The sequence below is a fragment of the Pituophis catenifer genome, unplaced genomic scaffold (assembly GCF_029215685.1).
Source record: "Pituophis catenifer annectens isolate HBS135680 unplaced genomic scaffold, rPitCat1.0.hap2 SCAF_10, whole genome shotgun sequence".
NCBI lineage: Eukaryota > Metazoa > Chordata > Lepidosauria > Squamata > Colubridae > Pituophis > Pituophis catenifer.
The window spans coordinates 27287995-27315501 of NW_027256890.1; the positions used below are offsets into that span (position 1 = coordinate 27287995).

The 27507-nt window shown below is 46.4% G+C and overlaps 1 protein-coding gene across 1 annotated transcript; it reads left to right on the forward strand.

The window, feature by feature from the left end:
- On the forward strand, positions 1-24754 carry LOC139322227 (maestro heat-like repeat family member 5). Its single transcript, XM_070951252.1, has 26 exons — positions 1-433; positions 1146-1282; positions 2740-2835; positions 3880-3996; positions 4828-4950; positions 5504-5653; positions 6260-6379; positions 6940-7019; positions 7522-7657; positions 8016-8111; positions 9591-9695; positions 10234-10369; positions 14842-14960; positions 15296-15445; positions 15645-15799; positions 17373-17511; positions 18850-19001; positions 19362-19499; positions 19963-20077; positions 20993-21136; positions 22050-22226; positions 22502-22651; positions 22901-23026; positions 23360-23462; positions 24406-24471; positions 24591-24754. Exons 1-26 carry the CDS (start codon positions 34-36, stop codon positions 24752-24754), a joined length of 3594 nt encoding a protein of 1197 aa, XP_070807353.1. The 5' UTR covers positions 1-33.
- Positions 24755-27507: the final 2753 nt, after the last annotated feature.

Sequence of the window (27507 nt, forward strand, 5' to 3'; positions counted from 1 at the left end):
CATCCAGTTCAAGAACTCCCTCTTCACGAGAGGATGGACCACATGCTAAAAAAGTTGCCCTTCTTGAAGAAGGAGGACAGCAAGCTGTCCCATCCACAAATTACGAATAATGACCCACGGCAGTGGAAGAGTCAGGAAGCCGACTTCTCTTCCCACCCATCCACTTCTTCGGCCACTCAAAGAACCACGCAGGTCTTGCCCCTTCTTGTAAAGGGTTTGCCAGCTCCAGTGGACATGAGGAACACGGTGCAGCCTCCAGCACTGGTGCTGCCCAATTTACTGCGCAGGACAACTGCCAGGACCCCTCCGAGGGCTCCTCAGGGGGAGATCAAGGCTGGCCTGAAGGAGCCCCCTCCCTTGCCAAGGAGGCCCGAGAGGGAAAGGGCTCCGGGGAGAAAACGCTCTCCAGTCGCCCTCCTGCCTTCGTATCCAGGTATAGACGCTACAGGGCTGGGCTACCTATGGAACCAGCCTTGTCCTATCACATCAGCCCACCCCACACAATCCATCCATCCATCAATCAATCCATCAGGACAGAGCCAGAAGGGACCTTAGAGGTCTTCCTTCTCCAGAGACCAATTGCATTAAGCAATAAGTTTCTCTTCCTACCTTCTAGTGCTTTGGAAAATAAGTTGAACCCCCTCCTCTGTGTGCCAGCCCCTCAAATACTGGAAGACTGCTCTCATGTCACTAGTACACCCTTCCTTCCTTTTCCTAGACTACCCAAATCCAAATCCTGCAATCATCCTTCATCAGGTAGGGACGTTATGGTGCAGACTCCATCAGTCAAAGAGTTTCGACTGTGGGGTCTAGGAAGAGGGTCTTCTCTACCGCTGCCACTGTATTAGGGAACATCTTACCCTCAGAGGTGAGGAAAGACCCCTCCCTCTTAGCCTTTTTCAAAGGCTAGATTTAAATTATAAGATTACAACATCATGAAATTTCAAAGCAATAAAAAATTCCAATTCCATATATAAGATGGTTGTCTAAGGACAGGAAGATCAGGGCCTCGAGACTTTTGACATATTTGACCCCTCCCTCAGGCTCAGCCTGGTGATCCACTACGCACTCCTTGTCTCTCTCTGCTTTGAGAAGGCTTGTCCTGTCGAATTGCCCATCAATCTCTGTCTGTCTCTTCTTCTCAGAACTCTCGGATGAGTGCTTCAGAAACTTATGGGAGAGCAGGAAGCCATTGAAAGGCAGACCCGTCAAAGAAATCTTGGATCTGATGGACGAGAGAGAAATATTAGAGACCATCTTGAACCATCTTCGTCCTTTCCAGGTAAGCAGCTGGGTTTGTGTCGCGGTGGGCCCTGAGGTCCATCGTGGAGAGGGTCCAGAAGCCAGGGCTGCCTCGGTGGAGATCATTTATCCCAAAAGTAGACAAATGTAGTTATGGAGAATTTGCTGAACTATGGGGTCCTTGCTGGAAGGATCATGGAACGACCATGGAATGATTGCCTCAACCATTTTGGACTCCACCTCAACATCAAGACTGGGTACTTAGGGACTGTCACCACCCCTGGAATGCTTCAAATCAATGGAGAAAACCTAAAGAAGGTGGACATTTTTTGGTATCTGGGATCCCACCTCCAATGTCAATGGTGACATCAATGGCGAGGTGAGAGCAAAGGAGAATGCAGCCTGGATACGTTGGCGAGAACTCACCAGTGTGTTACTGGACAGACGAATGGCCACCCATCTTAAATCTAAGACCTACAAGACAACCATCCGCCCTGTTGCACTGTCTGGCACTGAATGCTGGGCAGCAACAACAGGGACCGGAAGCTCTCTACATGCCACGGAAATGCGAAATGGTCCTGAGTGTGAGAAACAGTCCATTTTTTTCAGTTGTAAACTACCCGTTATAACTTCGAACAGTCAGTAAATAAATGTTCTGACCCAAACACGACAAACCCTCTGAAGTGAACTCAAAGATTCCTTTATGAGGAGAGCCAGCAGCCCCGACAAAAAGTTTCTCTCTCACCGCAGGCTAACAAGTCCATCCGGCAGGGAGAAGAATCGTTGTCTGCCACATCTATTCATCTCCGCCCCCTGCCTTTTATCCCCAGAGCTAGGGAGGGGCTTCGCTAGCCGTGGTGGCTCGTCTGTCCCAAGGACCGGCCCATAGATTTCCACTGCTCTCCTCTCCTCTGCCTTCTGTGTATCCGCGCGTCAGGCACTGGACCCAGCTGCTCCTCCTCTTCCTCATCCATCTCCAGACCTGCGGTCTGTTGACTCACCATCTGAGGGCTGACGGATGGCCCAGGCTCCTCCTCTGTCTCTCTCTCTGCCAGCCCCATTCCCTCTTCCCCCTCGGAGCTCTCAGGTTGCCTTGATGCTGGCCCTGACTCCCACACCACCACCACCTCCTCCTCCTCCTCCTCCTCCTCCTCCTCCTCCTCCTCCTCCTCCTCCTCCTCCTCCTCCTCTGATTCGGCTGCTGGAGGGCCACAACAATAAATGGTGATAAATCAAGTTCTCAAAATTTGTGGCAGAGATTTTCCAACCGTTCATCTTAAAAGCTGCCTCAGCTCCAGCTGATATAATCCGGATGGTCCTTGTTACGTGCTTCGTGTCTGTCCCAGCTAGAAAAGTCAAATTACTTATAATATGCATCCAGACGCAGAAGGGAAACCACTCCTCCCCTTGGAAACACACAGAAAGCTGTTCCTTCCTCTGCTCCTTCACTTTCTCACAACTTCTTTTTTGTTGTTCTTGTTGTTGTTGGCAAAGCAGATTCCTTCAGACCACAAACTGCCCAGGAGGAAAACAAGCGCATTGCCGCCCATCGACCAGAAGCAAAGCACGTCCCAGGTCTTGTCTAAAGACAAGGTAAATATGCGGAGGTTTTACACTTTTAGGGCCGCAGTTATCTTAGATGCAACATCAGAAGAGGACAGCTTGCCATGGCCAACTCACCGTGGCTGCCCACGAGCCACAGCAGACTCACCGCGGGTTAATTCAACCATTCCGTTCTCTCCAATAATGTTAAAAATCATTTTAACATTTGTCATTTATGTTTCATTTGTCCCTCCTTTGAGGCCTCCTTTCTTTGACGCTTCTGTTCCACCATTTCCTCAATATTAGACAGACAATGATTAATAGAACTACAGACTTGGAAGGGGGCCTTGGAGGTCTTCTAGTCCAACCCCCTACTGAAGGAGGAAACCCTTTCCCATTTCAGGCAAATGGTTGTACAATCTCTTCTTAAAAGCTTCCAGTGATGCAACACCCACAACTTCTGGAGGCAAACTGTTCCACTGGTTAATTGTTCTCACTGTTTGGAAGTTTCTCCTTGGTTCTAGATTGGTTCTCTCCTTGATAAGTTTCCATCCATTGTTTCTTGTCTTGCCTTCGGGTGCTTTGGAGAATAGGCTGACCCCCTCCTCTTTTTGGCAACCCTGGAGGTATTGGAACCCTGCTATTAGTGTAACTCTTGTTCCCTGGTGAGTTGGCCACGGCAAGTAGGCCATGGCTAGTTGGCCATGGTTAGTTGGCCAAGCCAAGAGGGCCATGGCAAGTTGTCCCAATCCACCACGGAGAGCTAATGCATGTAAAAAGATGAAGCTGCCAGATCTCCACAGAAACCATAAAGGATCTCAGGACGGCCAAACAGAGAATCAGCAAAGGGCACCTATGGGGATGGGGGAAGGGGGGTTAAAGTAGCTTTTCAAGAAGAAGAAGAAAGTCAAAATGGCAATTATTGACTTATTAGATTCATATGCTGCCCATCTCCCCGATCAGGTCACCCAGGACCAGTTTCCGTGTGCTTGACCACACGGAGTCCTTTTTTGATCATAATTTCTCCTATATTTCCTTTTCCTGGCCGTTTGGTGGAGCTCCCTAGGACTCACGGACTCTTTTTCCCACCTTCAGATTAGCCTCTACAAATATTATGGCGTTAAACTGCGAAACTCAACACAGAAGGACCTGGTGACGGAACAGCTCCAAAGCCTTCTAAGTTTTTCACTCCAGGAAGAAACAGACCGAGAAGTGAGTGGCAGTGGGATGCCTGCGGGGGCTGAGACCTCCATCTTTGTGGGGTCCTTGGGGCTCTCTGAGCTTGGATGTTTTCTTGCAGACGTTTAGTGACCCAACTAGGTCACCTCATCAGTGCCAGAAGAGAACAGGTTTTGCAGAATAGAGGTGAAGGGAGGAGGAGGAGGAGGAGGAGAATTGTGGGGTCCTTGGTGCTCTCTTAACTTGGTTGTTTTCCTGTAGATGTTTTATTATCCAGCTAGGTAACATCATCAGTGCTAGAAGAGAATGGGGGTTACAGAGAGGAGGAGGAGGAGGAGGACTGTGGGATCCTTGGTGCTCTCTGTGCTTGGTTGTTTTGTTGCAGACATTTCATTAGCCAGCTAGGTAATTTCATCAGTGCTAGAAGGGCCTGGGGTTTGCAGAGAGGAGGAGGAGCAGGAGGTGGAGAAGGGGAGGAGAAAGCGGAAGGTAAAGACAAAGGGTTAGGTGCAAATAAGAGCCTTGGTGGTGCAGCGGACTAAAGTGCTGTTAAGTAGCACTTAGCTGCCAGCTGCCGGCAATTACTGTGAGTTCAAATCTCACCAGGCTCAAGGTTGACTCAACCTTCCATCCTTCCGAGGTAGGTAAAATGGGGACCCGGATTGTGGGGGCAATAAGCTGACTTTGTACAAAAAACAACACCGCTTGGGGGGGGCGAAAGCCCTACTAAGCAGGTCTATACAAAAGTATGAAGGCTATTGCTTAACGCATTGTAAGCCACCCTGAGTCTCCGGAGAAGGGCGGCATATAAATCGAACCAATAAATCAATAAATGTCCTAATTCACAAACATCGCTTTGCCTAGGGAATCTCGGAATCCATTCGAATGGCATCCTTTTGCCACCTGCCTGAGATTCTGGTGGCCCTGGAGGAGGCTGGCCAGTTCAGGCAGACAAGAGGACCGTTTGCAGTAGAAGCCCCCATTGAGGTAAGACCAGGGATGGGGTTGCAAGGTCTGAAACTCAGTACAGAAGGAGGCTGGGGGATTCTGGGAAGGAAAGTCCAATGTGCTTAGAAGGACTTAGGCTCCAGGCTGTCAGGTCTCCTCAGATTGGTCATAGATCTCGTAGACCAGAGACCAGCGCTGAGGATGTAGGTGGTGCTGAAATTCTCCATCTCCATCTCCTGGAGAACTATTTTATAAGGCTAGAGAAGATTAGGAGCTGCCCCAACAAACACCTCGAGTAGACCCAAAGGTGCTTTTTCCAAAGGCCTGGGCTTGGTTTTTTCCTGAAGACATTTCGCTTCTCATCCAAAAAGCTTCTTCTCTTTTAACCAAAGTCAGACCTGAAGAAGCTTCTGGGATGAGAAGCGAAACCTCTTCAAGGAAAAACAAAGTCCAGTTGCCTTTGGAAAAAGCCCCTTTGGGGCAACCGTGACCTGGATGACTAAGAAGCTCCATCAGTTTCCATCCATTGCTTCTGGTCTTGTCTTCTGGTGCTTTGGGAAAGAGTTTGACCCCCTCGTCTTTGGACTGACAGGACTCACAGACTCTCTCTGAGAGATGGATTCGGACCACATTAATACTCTGCTATGGCCAGGCAGTCCTGGGAGCGCAAGTAGAGGACATGATGCCTTTCCTGGACAACATTGTCTCAGAAATACTCTATCAGTATTCCAGCATGAAAAAGGTAGGCAGGTTTCCACCCTCTACTTCTCTTAATGCTGAGTTTAATCACAAGAACAATTATAATCCGGAGTCCTTAGCTTGTTTGATTTCTTAAAGACATTTCATGACCCAACTAGCATGTTGTGGGAGAGGAGGAGGAGGAGGAGGAGGAGGAGGAGGAGGAGGAGGAGGAGGAGGAGGAGGAGGAGGAGGAGAATCTATGGTCTTGTTGCATTTATTATCCTCAAGGCAGCGCTCATGCATTACACTCTTTCTTCCTTTCCACACAACAACTCTGTGACGTGTTTGGATTGAGACTGGCCCCAACTCACCTAGCTGGCTCTCGTGCCTAGGGCGGGACTTGAACTCACAGTCTCCTGGTGATTGGCCCAAAGACAGTTGGCCTTTTTCCCTAAGGAGGACTAGAACTCACCATCTCCTGGTGATTGGCCCAAAGTCTCTCAGCTGCCTTTCATCCTAAAGTGGGACTAGAACCCAGAGTGTCCAGGGATGCTTTGATTGGGGGCCCCCAGAGTTCAACCAAAGACAATCGGCTACGTAAAGGTTTCAATAAATAAATACATCCTCTTCCTTCTGGTTTCTTTTCATTCCCACTGGGGTTTTCCAGGACGAAGGGCTGAAGAAAGCCTTCATGAGGTCCATCATCATGATCACCAAAGCTGTTGCCAACAGCAGGAGGCAAGACCTCGATTTGCCCCAGAAACAGGAACTGGTCACAAACATCGTTGTAAGTGGGGAGAGGGAGGGAGGCAGGTGCTCCTGGGCGTCTTTCTTTTTGGAAGTGAATTTGAACCGAATTGAATGCCAATCAATGGAGCCTGAAAGGTTTTGTTGCTAAGTGGGACATTTGTTAAGGGAATTCTGCCCATTGTATGACCTGTCTTGCCACCGTTGTAAGCCGAATCCTTTTCGTTCAGTTAATCGCACGGCTGTTAAGGGAATCTGGCTTCCCAATTTTATATAGGTCATCAAGAGGCCACAGTTACCCACCCCTGACTTAAATCATGGTCACGGGACGCTGCAAACTGCCATCAATGCAAGCTGGTGGCCAAGTGACCGAAATGGGGTCACAGGATCGCTGAGGAAGGGGCGCCTCTCGGAACTTGGCATCTGGGTCATAAGTAGTCCTGAAGAGATCCCTCAAAACTTTAAATGGTGGCTAAGTGACCAGTTGTAAGCTGGGGACTTCCTGTGTCAACCAGAAAAAGCGTAGGGCTGGGAAGAGGGCCAGCTGGATGGTGGCCATATCTCAGGTTCTTTCTTAGATGGGTTTCCTTCTCTTTTCAGGAAGTCATTGAAGATGAGCCCGCGAAACCCTTGTCCATCGAAAATCTCCATCAAGCGATCATCACCATCACCTGCATGAGGTATGTACCTGCCGAGAGAGAGAGAGAGAGACAGAGAGAGAGACAGAGGAAGGAGGGAGGGAGAGAGAGAGAAATCCTGCATCCTGTTTTGGTCACCACAATATAAAAAAGATGTTGAGACTCTAGAAAGAGTGCAGGGAAGAGCAAGCAGGATGATGAGGGGACTTCTGATATTTGAGGGGCTCTCACAGAGAGGAGGGGGTCACCTTCCTCTCCAAAGTAGCTGAGAGCATGATGAGAAGCGATGTATGGAAGCTTATCAAAGAGAGATCCAGGAGAAATTTCCTGACACCGAGAACAATCCATCAGTGGAACAGTTTGCCTCCAGAAGTTGGGGGTGCTCCATCCCTCGAGGTTTTCAAGAAAAGAGTGGACAACCATATGACTGGGATGGTTTAAGGACCATCAAGCAAGGGTTGGAGTAGAAGACCTCCGAGGTCCCTTTTAGCCTAATGAGTCTATGATCTTCTCACCCTCCTCCTCTTTTCTCGTCTTTCATCAGCCGTATGAAGCCCCCCTTGAACTCCGAGATGAGGTCTAAAGTGGTGAGAAAAAGCATCCAGAAGGTGTTTTCCTTGCCGGCTTACCTGGTGACAAAACTGAACGTGAACAGCCCAGGACAACCAGCTCAAACTCAGGTGAGCAGTCCAGATGGAGCCAAGCCATCTGAGATCCACCTGGAAATAAGCATGATTCAAAATCTCCTCCAAAACTCTGGATCCATCCATCGAGCCCAATGTCCTTTTGTTCCTCGTGTTCAGCCGAGAAAGCATTTCCTCCAACTCTGGAAGAAAAACCAGCCCTGCAAGACGGGCCACTCCGTTGATTGCAGAAGGGTGGACTTCAACTCCCAGAAGTCCGTGGCTGGCTCAGGATTGTTGGGAGTTGCAGTCCACCAGTCGTCCTAAAAGGGCCATAAGTTCCCCAGCCCTGGATTTCTTCCTCTTTCTTCCTTTACACCACTTCTTCCTTTAGATATTCTTTTTCTCCTTCTAGGATTTTTATGACCAGATGGTGACCACCTGCAACACCATGCTCACTGCCTTGCTGTCCGAGGCTCCCAATTTGGATTCCCTGCAGGATGTCTTGACGGTAAAGAGTGATTCTTTCTCGGGGTTGGTCAGCCAGATGTTTAGGCTGGATTTGGCGATTCTGTCCAGCTGTCGAGTCCCTCCCAAGGACCCGGGATAGGCAAATGTGGCTGTTGGATGGACAACTCGTCCCATGGGACAATTCAACCATTCAATTTAACTCATTTCAATAGTTAAAAAATGATGGTCATTTTTGTCATTTACATTTGTTTTGTCCCTCCTCTGGCATCTTTTCACTAATGATTCTATTCCACTATTTCTCTGATATTCGTGTCTCTCTTGTCCCACGGCAAGGAGGAAGGGAGGGAGGGAGGGAGGAGATGATAATAAGAGTGAGGGAGGGTCTCAGGGAAGTCCACAGGTGCCCCTGACATGAGAGACGTTGAGCTGGCCACTCCCACCTCGGCCACGCCCCCCTCGAGGTCAAACACAACCTTGATTCGGCCCTCCATGAAATCGAGTTTGACACCCCTGTCATAGAGTCTCGCAGCTGTTCCGAGTAAAGCTGCCTTCTGCAATTGACCGATGCAGATTATGTCGATGCCGATGGGATTCATTTTAGCAACAGAAATTTTGGACTCATTGTGGTCATAAGTCGAGGACTACCTGTATTTGTGATGGTTGCAGCATCCTGGGGGGGGGGTGTCACCTGACCACCATTGGCGAACTGCCCAACTGGCTTCCGACAAGCCAAAGTCTACGGGGAAAGCGAGATTCGGCTAATGACTGCATTATTCACTTAAGGACCACAGGGATTCATTCAACCCTGGCAAAAAAAGGTCATAAAGCCAGTCACAAGTCGCCTAACATCCACCTTGGTAAGCACCCCAAATTCTGGTCGTAAGTCAAGGATTACTTATACAGGAAGTCCTCGACATACAGCCATTCATTTAGGGACCGAGCTGGGATGCTGCAACCGTCATAAAGATGAGTCATTGGCCAAGTGTTCAAATTTTGATCACGTGACCATAGGGATGCTGCAATGGTCATAAGTGTGAAGAATGGTCGTAAGTCCCTTTTTCAGTGCCATTGTAACTTTGAACAGTGACTAAATACTAATAGCACTTAGACTTACATACCGCTTCACCGTGATTTACAGCCCTCTCTAAATGAGGACCCAGGTTCTTCTCCTATCTGGGTCCTCATTTTACCGACCTGGTAAGGACGGAAAGCTGAGTCAACCTGGAGCTGATCAGGATGGAACTGCTGAACTTCTGGCAGTTGGCAGAATTAGCCTGCAATACTGCGTTCTAACCACTGTGCCACCACGGCTCTAAATGAACTGTTGTAAGACAAGTTGTATTCCAGAAATCTTCAATTGCTACTCTAGTTTTCAGTCTAAAATAGACCTCAATTGACCAATGTCTCAAATTTGTTGAGTTCCTTAGATTTTCTCCCCAGTCCTGGCAACTTCTGTGGCTCTTCCAACTGTGAATCACAAATTCTTCCTTTCCTCCTCCTCCTTTGTTTTTCCGGGCAGCACATTAATCCCTGGATTGAATCTCCCAAGGGACACGAGAGAGAGAGGGCCATCAAGAGCATCAGACACCTCCTGAAGTTCGTTTCTGAAAACGTCAATTTCGACGTAAGTCACCGTTTGGGATGCGAAGTGAGATGTTTTCAAAGAAAGGAAGAAAAAGAAGAAAGTCCTGCTGCCTTTTGGAAAAAGCATCTTTGGGATGTGACCAGGAGGATATAAGGAGTCCCGCTTGATGAAGGGGTTGGAGGAGAAAACCTCCACAGTCCCTTCCAGCAATTGAGGTTCTGGGATTCTAAGGTTCTATGATTCTGTGATTCAAAGATTCAGAGATTCAAAGATTGTATGATTTAGAAATTCAAAGATTCTATGATTCTATGATTCTAAGATTCTATTATTCAAAGATTCTAGGATTCCCTGATTTGATGAATCTATGACTATGATTCTAGTCTTCTAAGATTCAAATATTGGATAATTCTAAAATTCTAAGATTTTATGTTTCTAAGATTCTGTGATTCTAGAATTCTAAAAGGTAGGATTCTAGGATTCTATGGTGCTATGCTTCCTATGCTCTGATTTCAGCTGGCTGAAACCTTCATGAGCCCCCCTTCTCATCTTTCCCCTCCTTTTTGCTTCCTTTCATTAGACCACAGGTGACTTTTCTTTGCTGGGACAGCTGGTGGCTTTGCTGGGCCTGCACGTTGGCGACACCAGCAAAGAAGTTGGCCAGACGTCCGCAGAGGCCGCCTACCACCTCCACCACCTCATCATGAGCAAAATGGGTGAGAAAGTTGGACTCCAAGGGCTGCCAGGAGCCCAGGGATGCGCACTGCCCAGGAGAACACTGGGTGGCACAGCTTGTGGCGTGACCAAGACCCCGGTCGTTTGCCTGGGCAGAGATGCCTGGAATTGGCCGTTGGTATTGGCACCTCTCAGGGCCAGGGGTCATTTGAAGACTGAGTTTCTCAAGTTAAGTGGATCCGTTAGGCCAGTGGTCGGCAAACTCATTAGTCAACAGAGCCAAATATCAACAGTACAACGATTGAAATTTCTTTGGAGAGCCAAATTGGTTAAACTTAAACTAGATAGGTAGGTACATTGTTATTAACTTAATTAGGGTACTCCTAAACTGGCCTTTGCTAAGAATGTCCTCAATCTGATGGAGGTACGTTCGCTGAGGTCGACCCCTTCCATCTCTCCCATCCACACTCGTCCTGTATACTTCTTTCGTCTATCTCCTTTCGTTCATCCTCTTTATATGTCCAAACCATCTCCCCGACACTACATCTTCTTTCACTCCACAACGTTCCCTAAAATTAACTTAATAAACTTTACTTAAAGTTTTAAGTCTTAGTTAAACTATAGGTACGTTGAATCAAACTTGATCTCATACTTAATAACGATATTATTTATTGATAAAATTAAATTTCTTACAATTGACCTTACAATATCCATAAAATTAAATCATGACAATGACTGACAAACACTAATGTGAACAATGGCCTTGCATCTCCTTGGAAAGTTTGAGTAAGTCAGGTTTGTTTTTAATTTTAGTCACGATTCCAGGTTCTCATCAATAAGACAACTTCTCAATTTACTCTTGATAAGGTTCATGCTTGAAAATGATTGTTCGCATAACTATGTAGACCCGAATAAGGAAAAAACAGCAAACGCTATTTTTTTCAGTTGATGATATGAGTCAGGAATACTATTCCAGGTGTTAAAAATCATCATATCTTCCTTCTCCGGGTCTTTCAAAGCAGACCACTTGTGCTGTGAACTAAGTTCACATTTATTTTTCTCCAATATTTCTGTATCGGCACAAAGACCTTCAAATTTCGAGCTCCACAATTCTTTGTTTTTGAAATCCAGCAATTGCATTTCAAAGTTGCCAATGTCAATATTAAAGGGAGAAAAATTTAATTCTGTTACAGTAGCATTAAGAGGCTTTTTAACAACGGCTAACGTCGCTTTGCTGTTTCTGAATTCCTGAAACCTGTTGAGAAAAGCTTCCCTCATATTTAAAAGTGTTGTTTTGAAATAGCAAATGTCAATATCAGAATTATTTTCTTGGCGATGTTTCAACAGGCTTGGAAAGTGAATCAAAGTTTCTCTTTCAAAATCTTGAGCAAAAAGAGATCATTGGTTTTCGAATGAAATAACTTCTTCTAACATCGAAAAAATGGTGTTTCCTTTCCCCTGTAGTTTACGATTAAGCTGATTTAGATGAGATGTAATGTCTACCATGAAATAAAATTTTTGGATCCACTGATCGTTCGTTAGTTCTGGATAGCGAATCCCCTTCTCATGGAGAAATGCTTTAATTTCTGTTAATAAGGAAGCGAAACGTTTCAAAACGTTTCCTCTTGATAACCAACGTACCTTGTTATGCAGCAGAAGATCGGCGTACTCGCTCTCCATTTCAACTAAAAATCCTTTAAATTGGCGATGATTAAGAGGTTTAGTTATAATGGAGTTGATAATCTTAATCACCAATTCCATAACTTTGCAAATTTCTTCTGGAAATGTCTGAGCACAAAGCGCTTCTTGATGAATGATGCAATGGTAAGTAAGTACCTCGTGATTAATTTTTTCTTTCAAAATAGCAACAAACCCGTTTCTTACGCCGGTCATACTTTTCGCCCCGTCTGTTGAAATTAAGACAATTTTATTGAGTGGAATATGATGTTTTTCAATGTACTCAATTACAGCATTGCCGTGTCCTCTCCACGTGTTTGACCTTTGAGTGGCAATAATCCTAAAATTTCTTCTTTAGGACCTGTAGATGAAATAAATCGTACAAAAAGTGAAACTTGCGCTGTATCATTTATGTCACAAGACTCGTCAACTGCTATTGATAAAGCTGAAACCAATTTAAGATCTTCGACTTGCTGGTTGGTTATATTCGAAGACATTTTGACTGTTCTGTCTTTCACTGTTTTAGCAGACAATGGTAACTCTTTAATTTTTTTTAGAATATCGGCTTTGTTCTTAAAATCCCGAAATAGCTCTTCGGATGCATTTATAAAACAACTTTTTATGTATTCGCCGTCTGTATATGGTTTTCCTCTCTTAGCAATCTTTTGACTAACCACAAAACTTGCAATATTAACATTGTTGGAAGATTGAATCCAGTAATTAAATACAGAACTTGATTTTTCTTGACTCTTCTGAAGTTCCTCAACTGCTTTCTTCCTTGCATCACCGACAGGATATTTACTACTAAATGACACGTGTTTAGTTTTAAAGTGTCTCTCCAAATTTGATTTCTTGTTATGCACCAATTTTTCCTGACAAATAAGACAGGTCGGAAGGCCATTTAAGTTTTGAACAAACGCGAAAGTCTCGGTCCGTTCAACTTTAAATTCATGGTTTTCGTCTTCCGTTTTTCTTTGCTTCTTCTTTGTAGCCATGTCAAACAGGGCACCTAAAAAAATGTTTCATTTTATAATAATAAAGCCACCAACACAAAATAATTACAATTCTTAAATTGATGACAAAAATACCTGTAGGATTTGCAGCTGGTTGGAAAAATACAGGTAACTTTATGCTCCGAGTAGTTACTTTTGTCACCTGCGCGTGATTTGCGGATGCGACTAGCACTAACCACTGCACAAGGAGATTGCTGACTGACTGGCTCACGCAACTCGTGCATGAATCGCGTGCGCCTCTCCCACGCTGCGTATCCCATGGCCCACCTGCGCCGCGTCTCCCGTCTCCCGTCTCTCGCCCGCAAGACACCCCCACTTCTTCTAACGCCACTTCTTCAGAATAGACTCGCCCAGGCCGAAAACCGACTTCTGCGCATGGGCCACGAAGTTTCAATCGCACTGTGCGTGCGCGCCCGCAGGTGGTATTTTGTGGAAGAGCCACACTCAAGGGGCCAAAGAGCCGCATGTGGCTCGCGAGCTGCAGTTTGCCGACCACAGAGTTAGGCTAGGCATCTGCCATCAGCCAGCCTGGGCTTGTGAGTCTTGGCACATGGATTGGGTCTTAGCGTGTTTTGCAAAGCCACCTTTTAGTCATTGGATGGCTGCATGTATTGCAAGAAGCCAGAAAACGGGTTAACCAAGTTACGGGTTGAGTGGGCATTGTTAAGGAAAGAGCTAAAGAGGGTTTATAATTGCAATACATTATTTGTTAATTTTATAGTTTCAACCCCATTTTACGTGTCTTCTAATTTTTAATTGGGAGCCGTCCACAATCGGTTGAAAGACAGGCACTTATATCAATGGTTTACCTAAAGAAAAGGATCGGTTAAATTTGGCTAGTTAAAAGCTTAACCCAGTGGCAACTTTAAGCCATGTGGATTTCAATGCCCAGAATTCCCCAGGCAGCACACAATCAATTCACAACCTAATGCTTCATTTGCACATCAGACCAAGGTAGTCTGGGTTAAATCCGGTTAGATTCATTCATTCCTTTGTTCATTCGTTTGTTGGTTCATTCCTTCATTCCTTCATTTATGTAATTTGTCTCTTATGTAGCCCTATATTTCCCCTCCATTTACAGTCCCATCTATTGTGTTAACCTAGAAAAGGGGTTACAGGTAGTCCTTGACTTACAACAATTCATTTAGTGACCATTCAAAGTTTAACCGGCACTGAAAAAAAGTGACTTGTGATTGTCTTTCACACTTACGACCGTTGCAGCATCCCCATGCTCACGGGATCAAAATCTGGACACTTGGCCACTGACTCCGATTTATGACAGTCGCAGTGTCCCAGGGTCATGTGATCCCTTTTGTGACCTTCTGCCAAACAAAGTCAATGGGGAAGACGGATTCACTTAACAACCGGGTTGCTAACTTAACTGCTGCGGCAATTCACTTAACCACGTTGGCAAGAAAAAAAATCGCAACATGAGGCAAAACTCGCTTCATAACTGTCTTGCTTAGGACTCCATGGTGGCCGTAAGTCGAGGACTGCCTGTAATTGGACCACTAAAGAGGTCATTGTACCTGTTTCGTTCCTGATCAGTGAGATAAGAGAAAGGGGGGGCAGAGAAAGAGGGAGCGAGGGGGGAGGAGGAGGACTGGTGTCTCTGAGCTTTGTTGTTTTCTTGTGAAGGTTTCATGACCCAACTAGGTAACGAGAAAACCACCGAGCCCAGAGAGCACCAGGGACCCCTCAGGTCAGCCCTGAGCTACAGAGCTTCTCTTCTGTTGGAACGACTAAACCGGCCGTCAGACGAAGGATCTTCAGAAGTTCCGAATGCCAAAATCTGACCTTCTCTTGTTTTCCTCCCTCCAAAGCCAAAGAAATGGATGAGAAACCTAGAAACAAGAAGGGGAAGGTCGTCAGTTGGCTGAGGGAAGACTTCTCCTTTTCGGGCCCAACAATATTTTATAATAACGTCTCCAAAATGGCTACGGTACGTTTTCCTTCAGCATTTTGCCTGGCTTCTTATTGACCTTCCTTTCTCTCCTCCTCTTGACCTGGAGATACTCAAAAAAGTCAATATCACAGTGGGGACGGCAGGCTCCAAAGGCCGGAGGGTGGATATCCATCCCCCACAATGTCTAGGAGCAGGCGATCTCGGCTGCCATGTTGGCTTCTTTCACCCACATCCTAATATCACGTGGTGGATGTCATGGAATATGGCCTGCCTCTCTACATGGGGTGCTGTCCCCAGATACGGGTCAAAGTCTCTGGCTTGTCAAAACCCTGATGCATCTCTTCATGGTCTCCTTTTCTTCTTTCCGATAGGCCTTTGGCGAGCATCTGAGCCCATCACAAATAAACGACCTGATCTTAAAAGCCCTGGCAGCTCTGACACACCTGGACAAAAACATTTCACACACTGCGGGACTCCTGCTCAATTCGTTCTTGGAGGAATGTGGGATGGATATGGAGGAGGTAAGAAAATGGCAGGGTTTGGAGCAAAAGGGATAGAGGAGATTTTGTAGAAAAGAAAGATGAGAATGGGTGAGACCTTGTTGACTTGGTGACAACACTTCGGCTGGATTTAAGAAGGCTAGGGTTGGATGGAGACCACCAGGTAATCTTAGGGCTGTTGAGAAAGTTGGTCATCCCTTGGATTTCTCTTTTGCCATAGCTACCCATGATCCTCAAGGAGATCTACCGACGTCTCCCGAAGATCTTGGACCCTGCCACCAAACAACAAATGCTAAAGGCAGTGTGTCACCTGGCGTCCAAACGGGTGAACAAAGTCGTGGATATTCTCCTCGAGTGCTCGGTGGCGTGCGATGGGTAAGAAGAACCTCAAGGAGATGTGCCTCCTGTTTTCTTGTGCTCTACAGAGATTCTCAACCATTTGCGATAGGGGTGAATATCTGTAGCTTGGGGTGGGCAGGTCATGTGCTGATTGGGGGGGAGGTTGCATTGGGTTGGTTGAGGGCCAGTGCAGTCGCTGGTTGGCTGTGCAGTCGATCTGAATTCTGAGAGCTTCCTAGGCTGGTTGTCTCCACCATCCAGGTCATGATTGTCCCAAAGGTGCTTTTCCAAAAGGCAGCTGGACCTCCTTGGTTTTTTAACTTTCTTGGTCGCCACACTGTAGAAACAATGCAGAGACTCTGAAAGAGTGCAGAGAAGAGCAACGAAGATGATTAGTGAACCGGAGCCTAAAACATATGAAGAAGAGTTGCAGGAATTGGGTCTCTCTAGTTCAATGAAAGGAAGGATTGAGGGGGGACAGGATAGCAGTGTTCTGATATCTGAGGGGCTGCCACAAAGAGGAGGGGGTCAACCTATTTTCCAAACCACCTGAGGGCAGGCAAGAAGCAAAGGATGGAGACGAATCAAAGAGAGAAGCAACCTACAATGTGCAGAACTTTCCTAGCAGCGCAAACAATTAACCAGTGGAACAACTTGCCTCCAGAAGTTGTGGGTGCACCATCACTGGAGGTTTTCAAGAAGAGATTGGACAGCCATTTGTCTGAAATGGGATAAGATTTCCTGCCTGAGAAGCGGTTTGGAGTACAAGACCTCCAAGGCAGGGGTGAAATCCTCTGGTTTGGTCTGGTTCGCCCGAACCGATAGGAATAATTGCTACTGTTTGCCCGAACCGGTAGTAAAAAAAAACGCTTTAAAAAGTACGACAATCAGCTGTGCCGGGCAATGTCGGAACCTTTTTGTAATTTCTAATTTCAGCATTTTTTTACTACCAGTCAGCTGTGAGAAAATCAGCTGTGCCTGATTGTCTGTGAGGTTCCTGTTTGTTGCAGGGGCCATTTTGTGTAAAGTCCAGCTGCTTCTGCATTGTATGTGAGTCAGTTGTGTAGCTTTTGTGTTACTTTTGTGTAAAGTGTGATAGTTTGCTTTTGAGCTCTCTGTGATTCAGTGAGGTTCTGCATTGTGTGTGAATCAGTTGTGCAGCCACGCCCACCCGGACACATAACCACCAAGCCATGGCCGCCTGGTCATATGACCACCAAGAAACGGCCACAGAACCGGTTGGGAACATTTTTGAATTTCACCACTGCTCCAAGGTCCCTTCCAACTCGGTCATTCTGTGAAAAGCACCTTTGGGTTAATTCTGTAGACACACTGCTCCTAGAAACATCCCCTCCCTTGACCAGTTCTGGGTTCTCTGGCACTTCCGGTGGCGCAGAGGCCCTCCTTTGAATGGCTACTAGACAAACGGTTGCAAGTCGAGAACTACCTGTAGCTATATTTTTTTCCATGCCTTAAAGCAGTTGATTTGGCCATCGGTTCTCTAACCCTTTCTTCCGTTGTGGGGGTTAATCTATCTGGAATGGCCGTCTCTTTGAAAATGGGGAAAGAATCTGATTTTTTTCCCCAATCCATTTTTCCACCTGCACAGAAGTGCTAGGGAGCTGTGGAGGGCGCTGGCTGCAGACCCCTATGCTAACCTGAAGATCATGAAGCCCCTCCTCAAAAGGCTTGATGACCAAAGCCCCAGCACCGAAGCTATTGGGAGGAGATGCATCATGCCCATTGCGGTAAGCCCTCAACCGGTGGCTCTCCTTTCCTTAGATCTGCAGGTGGGCCAGGCCTGAGGAAAGGGGGAAGGGGCTGAGCAGAAGAGTCACCCTCGGGGGTCTCCTCATCAGGAGCAGGCACGCCCTGGCTGGAGGGAGGCAGAGGGCAAACTGGTGGGGGCTGAAATCGGAGCAAAATTTGACGTAAGCCCCCCTTCCCCCTAAAATGCCCCATTGAAAGTAGAGGCATCTGTGGGCTTCCTCACCAGAACAGCTTTGATATTCATCCATCCATCCACCCATTCATCCAGCCAGCCAGCCAGCCAGCTCTATCATCTATCCACCCATCCATCCATCGGTTCATCTTTTCATTAATCCATTCATTCATGTATCCGTTCATTGATTTATTCGTTTATTCATACATTCCTTCATTTATTCATTCCTTTACTCATCCAATCATTCATAATTCAATTGATTCCTTTATTCATTTCTTACGTTATTTCTTACAGAAATAACTAAAAAAGAGTTTAAGAAAATACATGATAGGAACCAACAAAGGCAAACACCCAACGGAGTACTTTGTGTCATACCTTATTTTAAATATTCTTAATCTGTATTTTTATTATGTGTTATATTGTTTTATTACATTGTTGTAAACTTCCCAGTGTCAGATTGCTCAGATGGCTGGTGGAGAAATTTAATTAATTTGTAGTCCAGGTTTGAACTGTGGGGTCCTTGGTGCTTACTGAGCTTGGTGGTTTTCTTGCAGATGTTTCCCGACCCAACCAGTCTAACCCTACCTCTAAGCCTAACTCTTCCAGCACTGATGATGTTACCTAGCTGGGTCATGAAACATCTGCAACCAAAAAACACACGCTCAGACAGCACCCAGGGCCCCTCCAAGGACCCCTAAGAGGTGGAGAGTCAAGAGCCCACTTAGGGGGTTACCGATCTCTTTGTCCCCAGTTCTGTCTCACTTGCGCTACTCGTTGTCTCCCTTTTGTCCTGTATCTACACCCCACTGGCCTCTCAAAGTCTGGAGGGGGTGTAGAATGGGAGTTTCAGAAGTCCCACTTCTAGCAACCTTTGGCTCCGTGTCTCAGACATGGACATTCCTGGCTCAGGTTTCATGGACATGAGGATTTTTTTCTTTCTCTGGGCACAATGAGAATGTATCTGCCGAACAAAACTCTGCATTGGCGACAAGAAGGGCATCCAGCCAGGAAAGCCTCAGCTCCATTCAGTTGCCCAGACTCCACCCCGCAAGGGATTAGGGGGTCGTTAAAAGAAGAAATAGATGATGATGAATCTAAGTAACCTGATGAGCCTGAGCTGACTCTCCTCTCCTCCTGTTTCTAGGCCACCAATGCGCTCTCCTTCCTCCTCTCGCTTCCTGAGGCAGCAATCATTGTCCAGCATAAGTTCTCCAGCCTGCTCCTGGCGCTCGTGACGCACATCTATTTTCTGCTGGGAGCAGGCAAGAGCGGGTCAGAACTGACCTACCATCTGGGGTAAGGAATCTCCTGGGCCCAATCTGGATCCTTTCTCCATTTCTGCAAAGCTCAGGAAACAGTCGTTAAGTGAACTTTGTCCCATTTTGCAACCTTTCTTGCCAGAGTGGTTAAGTGAATCATTGCACTGGTTAAGTCCCATGGTCGTTAAGTGAATCTGGCTTCCCCGTTGACTTTGCTTGTCAGAAGGTCCCAAAAGGGGATCGCGTGACTCTGAGACACTGCGACCGTCATAAATATGGCTCAGTTGCCGAGAGTCTGAATTCTGACCACATGACCATAGGGCTACTGTAACGGTCGGAAGTGCAGGGGGATCAGCTGAATGATTGGCACCAACTCTTCTGCCTTTGTTTCATTTAGCAACGCAGTCAAAGCCGTCAAACACCTCATCTTGCGCACCGGCTATCAGGAGGAGTTCAAGGACTTAGATATGGTTCAATGTTGGGCGATGCTGATGAGTCCTGAAAGTGTGTTTGAAGGCATTTTCCACCTGGTCCGGTAAGAAATTAAAAGTCAAAAGAGCTTGGCTACGAGGGGCAGTGGGTGAGAGAGGGAGGGGAGGCAGAGGGAGAGGAGGAAGAAGAGGAGGCAGAGAGATAGGGGGAAGGGGAGAGAGAGGGAAGGGGAGAGGGAGAGGGGAGAGGGAGAGAAAGAGGGAGAGAGACACACAGAAGGCAAAAGTGTGAGAGAGGAAAGATTAGAGGGGAGGAGAGGGAGGGGAGAGGGAGAGGGAGAAAGAGAGAGGGAGGGTGAAAGAGAGAGGGAGGGTGAGAGAGAGAGAGGGAGGGTGAGAGAGAGAGGAAGGGGAGAGGGAGAGAGGGAGGGTGAGAAATTCTCTAAATGGAGTAATTCATTGAGTAATTCATTTATCGATCATTCAGCTCATGATTTCTCTAGCTTGGTGATTTTCTTCTCCCTAACCAGCAGATCTTGTCTGATCTCTCCATCTTTATTCTCTTAGGATCTTGTTCAACTACTCGAAACATGAGCTGAAGGTCATGTTCCGACAGGCCGAGACCTACGTGCGCCACCCCGATTTAAGACACAAAACCATTGGGATGGTTTTCTTTTCGGAGGTGAGGAGACCTTGAGATGCACCCCAACCTTCTGGAGCTCAAGGAAAGTTGCCCAGGGTTCAACAGAACTTTATGGTTAGAAACTAGAAGTTGTGGGTTCTCCATCACTGGAGGTCTTGAAGAAGAAACTAGACAGCCATTTGTCTGACATGGTAGAGGGTCTCCTGCTTCACCAGGGGGTTGGGCTAGAAGACCTCCAAGGTCTCCTGGTATTCTGTTAATCAGTGGAATGGCTTCCCTCCAGAAGTTGTGGGAGGGAGGGAGGGAGGGAGGGAGGAAGGAAGGAAGGAAGGAAGGAAGGAAGGAAGGAAGGAGATTGAGGGAGGGAGGATGGGAGAAAGGGAGGAAGGAAGACTCAATGACCCCAAATTCCTTTTACTTTTTGCATTATTTTTTGTATTCTTGCAACTATCATTTACACTACCTATCAGACAGTCACAAAAGGGATGACGTAACCTCGAAACACTGCGACCGTCACATATATATATATATATTTATATGCCGCCATTCTCCCGAGGCACTCAGGGTGGCTTACAAAAACAATATCCAATACAAATCACAATAAATTAAAATCAACAACCCAATTAAAACAATTTAAAATTATAACAATGTACACCCATAACGGATCAGTTAAGTTGACGAAAGAGCCACATCTTCAACTCAAATATGGACCGGCAAGTACCCAAATTTTGATCACATGACCATGAGGATGCTACCATGGTCATAATTCTGAAAAATGGACGTATCTCTTTTGTCAGTGCCGTTGTGACTTTCAGCGGTCACTAACCGAGGACTGTGTTTATTTTCTTTTTCTCTCCCCGTAATGGCTGAAAGTGGCATCTTTAGTAGAGGCTCTCAGGGAAGTTCCCTTCCTTTGCTTGGCTAATGCTCCGTATCTCCACTCTTCTTCCTCAGTTGCTGTACCATCCGGAAATTTGCCAATTCTTTGTCATCCAAGACATCCTCCAGGTGCTGAAGGAATGGATGACACAGCCATATCCGCTGATACAGACTTTCAGCGTTAGAGGACTGGGGAACCTCATCCAACACCCGTTTGAGGTAAGAGATGGGGGGCAGGAAGGGAGTGGCTTCCAAGGTAGTAGCAGGTGTGACCTCGCTCTCTCGGAAGTCTACAAGGCTGGGAAGGATAGAAGAAGGAGAAGAAGAAGGCAACCAGCAGAAAGAGGACAGCTAGAGTGGTGTCTCTTCTCCAAAGATGGCTGCAACCCTGGAAGATCTGAAGGTGCAAGTAGAGGCCAGATCCTCTTGGAGGACATCTGAAAGCAGAACAAGAAGCAACGGATGGAAACTAATCAAGGAGAGAAGCAACCTAGAACTTAGGATAAATTTCCTGACACCCAAAACAATTAATTAGTGAAACAACTTGTCTCCAGAAGTTTTGGATGCTCCAACACTGGAGCTTTTCAAGAAGAGTTTGGATAACCATTTGTCTGAAATGATCTAGGGGTTCCGGCTTGAGCCGGGAGTTGGACTAGAAGATCTCCAAGATCCCTTCCATCTTTGTGATTCTGTTAAGGACCAGGGGAGACCTGAGAGCAGTCTTCCAATATTTGAAGGGCTGCCCCAAAGAAGAGGGGGTCAACCTATTATCCAAACCCCTGAAAGGAGAACGAGAAGCAGCAGATGGGAACTAATGAAGGAGAGAAACAACCTGGAACTAAGGAGAAATTTCCTGACACCGAGAACAATTCATCCTTGGAACGACTTCCCTCCAGAAGTTATGGGTGCTCCATCACTGGAGCTTTTCAAGAAGAGTTTAGATAACCATTTGTCCAGCAGAGTCTAGGGTCTCCTGCTTGAGCAGGGGGTTGGACTGGAAGACCTCCAAGTTCCTTTTCAACCCTCTTCTTCTATGCTCTGTGGCCTTCTCTTGCGTTTGTCATGATCGCTGTGAGACTCAGAGAACTCCATTGACCGTTTAATTGCTCGTTTCTTTCCCTGCTTCCTCCAGAAGAACATCTTGGAGCCACTGTTGATGCCAGTACTAAACTGCGCTTGTCACGAACAGAAGACGGTGGCAAAAGAAGCTATAAGGACCCTGCATTTCCTCCTCAGACACCTCAAGATAGAAACCCATGCATGGAAGGCAGTCAACCTCATTCCGCTCCTTCTAAAATATTTTCATGATGTAAGTCAACCAAATCATGACAAAATGGTTTCCCCCCTCTCCCTCCCTCCCTCCCTCCCTCCCTCTCTCTCTCTCTCTCTCTCTCTCTCTCTCTCTCTCTCCCCCTCTTCCCTCCCTCCCTCCCTCCCTCCCTCTCTTTCTCCCCCTCCTCCCTCCCTCTCCATGGACATTGAACTGGGAATAGGTGTGCTCTGAACTTGTGTGTTCTCCTTCAAGAAACTTCTGCATGGCTATTCTGCTATTGGAGGGACTAACCTGTCTCTCTTCCTTCGTAGGACGACATCGAACTGAGGAATACCTCCATCACCATTTTTGGCATGCTCCTGAAAGGACTGAAGGAGTTACGGAACAGTAATATGGCCGAAAACATCCTGAACAGCCTTATTCCTCTAGTCATACAACTGTCAAATGATCGGACAAAAGAGGTGAGTTGAAGGGCTGGCTAACCTGAGCTCCTGCTCTGATCATGCTACCTTCACAGAGACCACTCTGTACCCCCATCTTCACTCAGAGCAACGTGGTTGTACCACGTGGACACTCTGGAGAATGCAAAGACATTGTAGACAATCCTGAAGTTGTGGGGTCCTTGGTGCTCCCTGAACTTGGTCGTTTCCTTGAAGACCTTTCATGACCCAACTAGGTGACAGGATCTCCCTCTTTCCTCCCTCGGCCAGGTCTCCAGGAAGACCCTCGACTCCTGCGTGTCCTTTATGAACTGGGGGGGCTTTCCCAGCAACTTGTTTGACTATGAAATGTACACCAGTCTCCATAGCATGTACTCCAACATCTGCTACGTGGTTGTAAGTAGGAGCCAAGCTGGCCTGTTTTCTTCCAGATTAGAGTATACTAACCATTTATTTCTTTATTTTGCCCTGCCTTTCTTATTTTTATAAATAGTTCAAGATGGTGGTCATCCCTAATACTTCTTCTTTTCTTCACAACAACCCTGTGAGGTGGGTTGCCCTGAGAGAGAGGGACTGCACCAAAGTCACCCAGTGGCCATCGTGACTAAGGAGGGACTAGAACTCCCAAAGTCACCCAGCTGGCTTTGACCAAGAAAGCAGCCCCTTGGTAAAAAAAAAAAAAAAAAGCTCTATAGTTCATTGGCTTCTTTGTTGCCTTGTTTTCCCCAGATGAATAAATGCAAGCAAAACCTTCCTGCGATGTTGGATCAGATGCTGGGATTCCTGAGGAGCCGGAACTCTTCCCATCGCGAGGCAGCTGCCCTCTTAATTGGTAATCACCAATGCCAACTCTGGAAGGAGGGCAGGAAAACCCAAGACAGGCGGGCGGCCTTATCACCAAAAGAATCTATGCCGAATTAAGCCATGTCGCTTAATCAGACTGGAAGCTGCTCTTATACCGGGTGGCTTCTCCGGAACTGCTACGATCGCGCAACAGTTTCTCAGGCAGTTCCTGCCCTCTTTCTTAAGGGTATCGCTGCCGTTGTTAAGTTAGTCACATGGTTGTTAAGTGAATCTGGCTTCCTCCCGGATTTGGCTCATCCGAAGTGATCTTTGACCCCCAAGACACTGTAAGCGTCATAAATACGAGTCGGTTTGCCAAGCATCCGGATTTTGATCTTGATGTGGCATCGCTTCTAAGTGTGAAAAGCAGTCGTAAGTCACTTTTTTCAGTGCCATTGTAACTTTGAATGGTCACTAAATGAACTGTTAGAAGTTGAGGACTACCTGGCCTGTATCCCTCTCTCTTGTATAGGCAAACCCACAGCCGTGGTTTTTTCTCTGGAAATATTTCCAGCTGGCCTCCCATTCTAGTATTAACTGGATTCAAGGCTGCTTAGATTTTTTTCCAAGATGATGGTTGTTTGCACAGTCCTAGAACATAAAATAATAGAGTTGGAAGGGACCTTAGAGGTCTTCTAGTCCAACCCCCTGCTAAAGCAGGAGACCCGATTCCATTTCAGACCAGTGGCTGTCCAATCTCTTCGTTAATCTCTTCTTGAAAGCCTCCAGTGAGACCTGGAGACAAAAACATAGGAAGATCGGCTACCCCTAGTCCTTCTTATTATTAGACAGACCCAATCCCTGGAACCATCCCGTAAAGTCCCAAAGCGACTCTTCCAAGTGGAAACCAGTGAATTGCGCGTTTTTTTCCTGAATCAGTCGATTTAGCCGTCTCTGTTAACCCCACCAACGTTTTCTTTTTACGTGCCCAGGCTGCTGCGCGCAATACATGCAACCGGAAGTGATGACTTCAAAACAAATGAAAGAAGTTTTCCTGGGTGAGTTTCAAAGTTCCCTCGCTTGAAACAAGGAGTTTTTCTCCAGAAGCTCTTTCGCTGATCAGGGCTGGTTCTCAGGGTTGATCCCGGAAATCCTTTGTTTTTTGGATTCGTTTCAGGTCTCCAGGATCTGCAAGGCGATTCCGAAGCCTCAGTGGCTCAGGCTGCAGCTGACTCAATGCAAGAAATCTTTCGGCAGTGTGGCCATCTGATCAAGCCGGGTCTTGTTAGTAGTCAACTCCCCTCCAAAGTCATCAGGAGGATCTCCGAGACCAAGCAATAATAGTTTCATAGTTTCATAGTTTTCATTATTGTCATGGCACCTCATAGAATGAAATTAAGTGCCATCCTCACTGTATATTATACTTTTTAAAAACCCTATAAAAATAAAACAAAAACACACTTCCTTCACATTGTATGCAATTGAATTAAAAAACCCTGGTATTGTATTAATATTGCACTGTACGTAGAATTGTATAGTTACTGCTCTGGGATAGAAGCTGTTTTTCAGCCTATTTGTCCTTGTTTTTATTGTCCTGTACCGTCTGCCAGATGGTAATAGTTCAAAAAGAGGGGGGCCCAGGATGAAATGGATCCTTAAGGATGCTTTGAACTTTCTAAAGCCAGCGGGAGCTATAAAGCTCTTCCAAAGTGGGGAAGGGGCAACCCATGACCCTCTGGGCACCTGCCTTCCAGCTGGTCTTTGGGGAAAGCGAGGAAGCGTGAAGATAATTCTTACATCGCGAAGGACCACGAAGGAACGTCACAGAAACAAGACCTGGCAGGGAGATTGTGGAAACAGGCCCTGCAGATAGACAGAACAATTTAATGTCAGAGAGAGGAGAAGGTTCCACGAGAAGGTCACAGAGCCACAGGTGCTATTGGAGAAGGGTGGTAGCAACCATCGACCATCGATGATATCTGGAACATCTCCACTCTTGGTCGTCTTCCAACAGAAATAGGAACGCCTAGAGTAGGGCAGATGCAGAGAGCTGAACACTCCGTGGGGGGAGATCTAATGTCCTCCAAAAAGATGCTCATTATTATCCACATAGATGGAGCATTGAATAAAAGCCTTCAGGAAAACCTCTGGATCCCAAAGGCGTCTTCCCATCGGCCCTGATCTCCTTTGGAAAGCATGCGACGTTTCTCAACTTAGTTTGTTAAGCCAGAAGGTGGCCGAGCACTGGTCCCCTCCTCATATCTCTTCCTGGCAGTCCTTTCAACTTTCAGCCCTGAATGAGCCCAGCCTCATAGGTTGTAAGTTGGACCGGTCATAAACCAGGTCATCCTGCGTCCGTGATCGATTTAATGACTTTTAAATGGATTAAGGGAGTTGTTCAGTACAGACATTGTCAATAATCATATATTCATGTGCGTCTCCTAGGGCAAATTGTTTTTAGAATAGAAGAAGAAGAATAGAATAGAGCTGGAAGGGACCTTGGACAGGGGTGAAATGTAAAATTTGTTACTACCGGTTCTTTGGGCGTGGCTTGGGGGGGGTAATGTGACTGGGTGGGCATGGCCAACTTTGTTTTTTTAACTTTTCAAAGTATTTTTTCTGCAAATGCAAAAAAATGCTTTGAAAAGCCTCTGCCGATCAGGCAACACAGCTGGGATTGTCAGAGGCTTTTAAAGCATTTTTTAAAAAAGCCTCTCTGCCAATCAGGCAACTCAGCTGGGATCGGCGGAAGCATTTTTTCGGCGGAAGAGGTTGTAGAAAAAATGCTTTTAAAAGTAAAAAAAAAGCCTCTGATGATCGTGCGGGTCAGCTGGGCATGTTGTGTGTGTGGGGGGGGGGGGATGCAGGGATTTTTGCCACTGGTTCTCCGAACCACCCGCCGCCATCGCTACCGGATCGGGCAATCTGGTCCGAACCAGGAGATTCACCCCTGACCTTGGAGGTCTTCTAACCGAACCCCTGCTCAAGCAGGAGAATTTACACAATCTAAGATAACTTTGTCTTCTTAAAAGCCTCCACTGATAAAGCACCCACAACTTCTGGTGGCAGGCTGTTCCCCTGGTTAATTGTCTTCTTTGTTAAGAAGTTTCTCCTTAATTCCAGGTTGCTTCTCTCCTTGATGAGTTTCCGTGGTTTCTTCTCCTGCCTTCTGGTGCTTTGGAGAATAATTGGACCCCGTCTTCTTTGGGGTAGCCCCTCAAATACTGCGAAACTGCTATCATGTCGCCCCTAATTCTTCTTTTCTTTAGAAAAGAATAGCGTCTAATTATGGTAGATGCCCCAAAGTGGAGAAAGGCAGACCAAAAAGGCATAGAAATATCAGGACAGGTAGTTCTCAACTTATAACCGGTCATTTAGTGTCCGTTCGAAGCTACAATAGCACTGAAGAAAGTGTTTTACGTCCCTTTTTCACACTGATGACCGTTGAAACATGTTTGGTCCTCAACTTACGACCACAATTGAGCCCAAAGTTTCTGTTGCTAAGTGAGACATTTTTAAGTGAGTTTTGTCCCATTTTACGAACCATTCTTGCCACCATTGTTAGGTGAATCTCTGCAGTTGTTAAATCAGCAACAAGGTTGTTAAGTGAATTGGCTTTGCTGGTCAGACGGTCGCAAAAGGGGATCACGTCACCCGGGGACACTGCAACAGTCGTAAATGTGAATCAGTGGCCTAGTGTCTGGATCTGGATTGTGTGACCCTGGGAAATGCTGTGGAAAACAGCCCTAAGTCACTTTTTCCGTGCCGTTGTAACTTTGAATGGTCACTAAATGAACTGTTGTAAGTCAAGGACTACCTTACCCCAAGGCTTTCCTTTCTTTTCGTTCTCCACTTTCCGTTTCCTTTCTTTTCGTTCTCCACTTTCTGTTTCCTTCCTTTTCGTTCTCCACTTTCTGCCAAGTCTTTCCAAATTCTTCCAGCAGATGGTGGCATAATCTTACGAGTCTTTCCTCAGCCAAGTTCTGTAAAAAAATAATAATCAGAATTTGATTTTGGAATGTTGGAATTTCCCGATATATACGGCATACCTTGTTTGAACTTTCTGAACATGTCCTGGTCAGTTTCTCAACATG